This window comes from Bubalus bubalis, chromosome X, assembly GCF_019923935.1.
Source record: "Bubalus bubalis isolate 160015118507 breed Murrah chromosome X, NDDB_SH_1, whole genome shotgun sequence".
NCBI lineage: Eukaryota > Metazoa > Chordata > Mammalia > Artiodactyla > Bovidae > Bubalus > Bubalus bubalis.
Genome location: NC_059181.1, coordinates 86,556,069 through 86,562,890, shown reverse-complemented (window position 1 = coordinate 86,562,890; position 6,822 = coordinate 86,556,069). Strand labels below are relative to the sequence as shown.

General features: G+C 49.5%; 1 protein-coding gene across 1 annotated transcript; it reads right to left on the bottom strand.

Annotated features, from left to right (window-relative positions):
- Positions 1 to 3,078: 3,078 nt before the first annotated feature.
- Positions 3,079 to 4,574, bottom strand: TEX13B (testis expressed 13B). Its single transcript, XM_044936490.2, is given in 2 exon segments — positions 3,079 to 3,804; positions 4,089 to 4,574. Coding segments are annotated over 2 exon segments (1,212 nt in total).
- Positions 4,575 to 6,822: the final 2,248 nt, after the last annotated feature.

The window sequence follows — 6,822 nt, the reverse complement described above, 5'->3', positions numbered from 1 at the left end:
GTGTCAGGCTGTAATACCTAGAGGTTTGTGTCTGGTGCCCCTTCTGGACCTGCCTTACTCCATCCCCAGCCTTTTCCTTCCAGACTCCCAGTCTTCCCTTTGGTTTCCTTTTCTCTCCCTCCATTCCTCACCCCACCCTCCTCCTCAGTTATTCCCCAAGTGCAATTGCTCAGAAGCACCCACCCCACACCCTGACCTTATGTTCTCATTCACTCTCAGGTCCCTTTGTCTAGTCTGTCCACATCATAAACACACAAATAGGAGCCGCCTTGGTTCCCCACCTCCTCCCCACACAGATTAGTGTCTGCTTTCCTTCCCTCTTGTCCCAGAGGAAGAGGTGGCCTTTCCAAACCCACCCAAGCCAGTAAATTCACTTTTTATTTTTTGTACTTTTGTGAGCATTTATTTTACTTCATACAACACAAAAAGTATATAAAAATATAAAGGCAAGATCTTCAAACCCTACTGCCCCATACCCCACCCAACCCCATATACCTACTTTTGCTTCCCATCCTCTAATCCTGATCCCACCACCCCCCCCTAGTTAATAGTTTGTTTGCTAAATGTCTTCCCAGACATCTTTCTTTTGCATATTCAAATATAAATCTATAGCATAAGGCACACGTAAATCTGTAATATACATAGCATACACAATCACAGAAGTTAACGGAAGTTTTATTTCACACACAAAAACACAATGGCACTCATATATTTTTTCATTGAATAGTACAGTGGACATGCCTCTAATACAGTATGCAGGATCTACCTCACAGTCAAGGGTCCTTGAAGAAGAGCCCCCCTCCTCAGTAACTGCACTTCCTCACTTCTGCTCACTCCTCAGTCCTTGCAATTGGGCTTCTGCCCACCCCCCACCCAGATTGGCTTAAAGATCAGACATGGCCAGACCCAATGAACACTTTTCCTCTCTTAGTGTCCCACCCCTTGCAACTTTCTTCCCCCTGTTTCAACTACTCCCAAGTATTTCATTGCCTCCATGGTTCCCAATCAGTGCAGTTTTGCCGTCCAATATAAAGACATTTTTGGTTGTCAAGAGTTGTTTTGGTGGGGGTGGGGTGCTACTGGCATCTAGTGGGTAGAGGCCAGGGATTGTGCCAAATATTGTGCCAAACATCCTATTGGACAGGCTCTTGAAACAAAGCATTATCTAACTTCAAATGTCAAATAGTTCTGAGGTTTGGAAACAGTGCCTAAGATATAAACAAGCCCAAAGAAATTTCTGACAAGTGGAGGATAGAGATCTTGCCTCTAATCCTGATGACTGTTAACATCTGCTCTAATCGGATATAGCCCAAAGTCACATCCAGTTACTGCAGAGGTGTCCCAGGTTATGACAGCTTCAGTATCTAGGTCAACAGTTCCCAGGAGATGTCCAAGGCGATGTCCATTTGTCTCAGTTTGATCCATCCTTCCATCTGTGGGCTAAAACATACATTTAGCTCCCCTCAACACAGCTTATAGGCATCAGATGGGGAGATGCACACCATCCTCCCCCTTCTACCCCTTTCTTCTGGAAATTGATTTCCCATCAGGGTATGTTCTATTATGTATTTCTGAATTTACTAGGAACTTTGTAGCCAGACTCCCCTCCCACTGTAATCTGGTGATGGGGGGAGAAAATCTCAGGATGGCATCATCCTTTGTTCAGTGGTCTGGACCAGCAAACCCTCCAGGCACTAGTTGCTGACTCACCTTGGAAGTGGCACAAGTTCCCTGTTCAGATCTGCCTGTCCCCAAGTGGGGACTGGGGAGGAGTCTCCTCTCATGAGGCTGAACAATGATAGCAGTCCTTGTCTGCAGCTGGTGCTGGTGTCCTTTGTACAAAGCCCTAGGGGATTCCCTTAAGGGTGCTGAATCTCTGCCCTGTTGTAAGCCCAGGGTTAACCTCAGGTCTGCTTTAATTGTTTCTCATGTAACTCTCTCAGAACATGAATGAGCTTCTTGTCCAATTCATTCCTGGAGCCTTGGAATGCAGGAATCCCCACTACCCATCACTCTCTGATGCACCTCACCAGTCAGTTCCAACATCTTCTTTGATGGTTTACAATTTGCAACTTCTCTTCTGGTATAAATTTCTGGCTTGGCAAAAATCTGGTTGCCCAGAACAAGAACTTGCTCAAGTTAGCTTAAGAAAAAGAGGATTGCTGTGGATTTTCACTCAGCAAAATTGCAGGAAGTGGAAAAGTGGTCAGGCTGTGACTCTCCATCTCTGGGGTCACAGGATCAACTCTTCTCTGCTTCTCTGCCCCCTGGGCCTTCATAGTGTCATTCTCTAAAAGACACCTGGTCTCTGTAAAGGACACAGTTCTGTTCCCCCACAGCCAGGGCCAGGTCTCAGCTGTGGCCTCGGTGTTCATCACTCTGACCTTGACCCCGACTCCCAGTGACCCACTGCTTCACTTCCCAGCATGATCTGGACTATGGAATCTGCTTCTGTTCAGATTCTCAGAATATTTGGCTCAGGATTGGTCACATGTCCCATGTGAAAATGTTTGGCTCAGGATTGGTCAAATGTCCATTCCTGGTCCAATCATCTACAGCTTAGTGTGGGGGCAGGGGTAGGGAGTGGGAGTGTTATATACTGGCCGCCCAGGTCCAACAGGTACTAGGGTTGGGAAAAGAAACACAAACAGAAGCTGCAGAAGTTCTGGGGTGTGGATACTTGCTCAGTCGTGTGCGACTTTTTTGCAACTCTATGGACTGTAGCCTGCCAGGCTCCTCTGTCCAAGGAATTCTCTAGGCAAGAATACTGGAGTGGATTGCCATTTCCTTCTCCAGAGGCTCTTCCTGACCCAGGGGATTGATCCAGGGTCTCCTGCATTGCAGGCAGATTTCTTCCTGTCTGCACCACCAGGGAAGCCCCTGGAACACAGAGGGGGTCAACGAGGGTGGGAGATGGGGTAGGAGTTGGGGAGGGTGTAGACTGTTAGTAGACTACAGTCTACACCCTCCCCAACTCCTACCCTCCTCCCCTAACCTCATTCTCCCTCTCTTCCCCTGACTCCACACCACACAGCCCCCTCCCCCACCTTTTCCCCCTCTGAATATATTTTTGTTGTTTCACATTTCTGAATTCACTTGAGGGCTCTGTAGTCAGATACACTTTCCACAGTGTAAACAACTTCCCCTTAGTGAAAAATTTACAGATTTACACCAAGGGCACTCCCAATTCCCAGGCCTGCGAAATACTGGAAGTCTTAGCTGCTGAAGGGGATCAGAGTCGCTCCTGTATCCTTCTTGAGGGTCTACTTCCTGGATCCCTCCATCAGACCACAAGCTAAAATCAGAGGATCCCCAGGGGGGAGATGTCTGAAATGAAGCTCCTGCTGTGAACGGTGCTTGTGGTGGAGATGTGGGTGGGGATGGTGTTGGTGAGTCTGGGAAGGGGGATAAGGGGCATGAGTATGAGTATGTGAATGAGGCAGGGAGCTGGACAGGAAGGGGTTGAGGTGAGACTGTTGCCTCGGGCTTGAGCATCCCAGAGAAAGAATACATGGCTGTTTCCACTGACCTAAAACCTCCCTCCCTCTGCCCGCCAGAGGTATAATTTTTCTGGTCTACAACTCCAAGAAGCTGCATAAGGTCTACACTCAGATCTTGTGCCTCCTCGGCAGCTTCCGCCCCCTCTGCATCCTCCTGTCTTCCTCCTCCTATGGCTTCAGAAGGTGCAGCAGTAGTAGCAGTGGCCCCTGTCTCCTCATCTTCACTTGTTCCTTCTGTTCCAGCCCCACCGGTAGTGGCCAGGCTTGGCCCCTCTGCGACTGGCGTCTGGGCAGGCTGCAGCTCCTAGAAAGAAGTGAGCACAGTTGCGACCTGCCCTGACAAGGGGGGCGGGGGGGGGGCGAGGGGAGGCGGGGGAGGGCAGGGGTCGGGGCAGCAGGACGGAATGGGCGAGGCTGGGCGGGGGCAGGGGCTGGGCGGGGGATGGGCTGGGCTGGGGCTGGGCTGGGGCAGGGGCTGGGCTGGGGCAGGGGCTGGGCGGGGGCTGGGCTGGGCTGGGCTGGGCTGGGCTGGGCTGGGCTGGGCTGGGCTGGGCTGGGCTGGGCTGGGCTGGGGCTGGGGCTGGGTGCGCACGGGGCAGGCGATGGTAATCTCACGGTCATGAAGAGCTTCCACTTCAGGAGGTCCCGCTCTTTCTGCACTTCCGCCAGGGTGGCCTGGGTCAGCTGCAGCCGGAAGGCCGCCTCCTTGCATTCCACCTCGTGCTGTGCCGCGAGCAACGTCAAGTCTGAGGCCAACGCCTGAGCTGCCGATCTGTGCAGCCCGGCGAAGTCGTGCAGCCACTGCACCCTGTGCCTGTGTAACTGGCTCTGCTTGTAGGCAAAGCGCACGCCCAGGGCCAGGCTGCTCCAGGCACAGGCTTCTTTGGCCTGGCTGGGCACCAGGCGGTCCTCTAGGATGGCCCTGAGCTTGTCCTCCACCTTCTCCCAGGACAGAGACACATTCTCAAGGTAGAACTCAGGGCCTTTCGCGTGCCTGGACATCCTGTCGTTGATGAAAGCCATCACTTTGCCATGCCGGAACCCACTACTCAGGTCCTCAGATTTCAAGGCCATGACGACTGAGTGCCTTTGGGGCTTGGCTAGCTCTGTGGGGATGAAAGAATCAGTCCCCCTCCCCTCCTCCACCCCATGAATCTCCGCTTCTCCGCTTGCCTCCCCCCTCACCGCACACCCTCCTAAAGACCCTTTGCCCTGCCCCAGGACACCTCCCACCAAGCCTCACCTCCTGGCCAGTGAGAGTACAGGCCAAACAAAACCGCCTACCACACTCAAAACGTACCTCTCTCTCCTGGAAGGCGCCAAGGCAAGAAAAGCTCTGGCCTACCCTTCGAGGTTTTTACCTCGGAAATGTTCCAACTTCCAGAAACTGCGAGGGTGAGAGGGGTGCATGAAGAAGATTTTCTCCCGTCCCCCAGACATAAGGGAACCTCCTACAGTGTTGCAAGTCTTCGAAGGTGGGAAGAAACAGGAGTGGTAAGAAAAGACTCAGAACCAAGAACATGAAGCGCTTGTAATCAAATACCAAAATTCTCAACCCCCCCACCATAATGGTTTGTCCCACTCAGGGGCCGGACCGTCTAGAGATGGAATATTCTGGAACAGGAAATGACCCCCATCTCTCAGTGGCCTCGGCTTCCCCCTGGAGGCAGGAGGTGGAACCTGACTACCGCCTCATTCCCCATCACCTCAAATGGCCATAAATCCTGGCAATATCCATTCCCAAAACATGCTCGTGTCTTGAATTTGTTTACCTCCAGCGCTTACCACCTCTGCCACCACCACCGTTCCCCCACCCCCTACCCCCCCCCCCCCGCCCTGCCTGCAGCCATTGTGCACCAGTTTTGTCTCCTGCCGTACCCTGTCATAAGGATCTGACTCTGTCTCTTTAAACTTCTGATGGTATTTCCAAACCTACAAGATAAACCTGACAGCTCTCAGGTTGAGTACTACTTTACCACTTACAATATGATGTGCTGTGACTGTCTCAGTTTTTATCTATGGGCCTATGGGCCTAAGATGAGGACTGAATGTCAAAATGCATGTAAAGTAGTAATGTTTTCTATGGTCCCATTTTTGTAAATAGGTACTTCCCCAGTGGCTCAGACAGCAAAGCATCTGCCTACAATGTGGGAGACCCGGGTACGATCCCTGGGTCGGGGAGATCCTCTGGAGAAGGAAATGGCAACCCACCCCAGTACTCTTGCCTGGAAAATCCCATGGACGGAGGAGTCTGGTAGGCTACAGTACATGGGGTTGCAAAGAGTCGGACACAACTAAGCAACTTCACTTTATTTTTGTAAAATGTGCAAATCCTCTGTGTGTGCGGGAGTGTGCGCGTGCATATGCAGGAGCGTGTGTGCATACATATGTTTTTGTGATCTTGAAGAAAGGAGTGGAAGCATATGTGAAAGTGAAGTCACTCAGTCGTGTCCGAGCAAGTGTCTTAAGTGTCTTTTAAATGCATGCATTTAAAATCTGGAAAGTTACATACCAAAGTTTTAACAGTGGTTATCTTTGGGTGGTAAGGATACAGTACTTTCTCAAAAAATTTTATTCTTTATATTTTTCTCTATTGTAAAATTTATTTATAATAAACATATATTATGTTTTTCAAATTTCTTAAACTAATTTTTTCTGATAATTTCTGATCATTTAAATACTAGAAAGTAAATGTCTCCCTATAATCCAACCCTTCCCTCCTACCTGGAAGATAACCATTGTTAACAGTTTGATATGTATCTTCCAGTGTTATAAAGTAGCCCATAGCAAGTAATTGACAGTTTCTCAACTGAAGCCTCCCCTCTCTTGCCTCTTGGCTTTTGCACAGGCTGCTTCATGAACAGGTTGTTCCTCAGCGCCTCCTGCTCTCCCCACTCCCATTCTCCTCATCCACTTAATTCCTGTTCAATTTTTATTACCCTTTCAAGAAGAACTAAAGTATTTGCTCCTCTTATAAGTATTTCTTGATCCTCCAACCCCTTCCCACAGGCTAGGCTGGATTGTGCCACTTTTCTGTGTCTCCATGGTGCCTTGTGCATACCACATGCAGTACTTTCCACACTGTATTATAATTCATGATTTTCTAAAATTTTTCCCCATTAACTGGGCATTCCTTAAGGGCAGAGTCTAGGCTAGGTTTTAATTATTTCTGTGTTTTCACATCTAGGACAGTGGTTAGCACCTAATAAATTAATTGCTGAATGAATTGAAATAATTCATTACATCAGTAATGAGGCAAACAAGTACCTTTATAGAGAGTTCTATTTTCTCCTCTGAAATGCTTTTTCTCCACACAGACTGA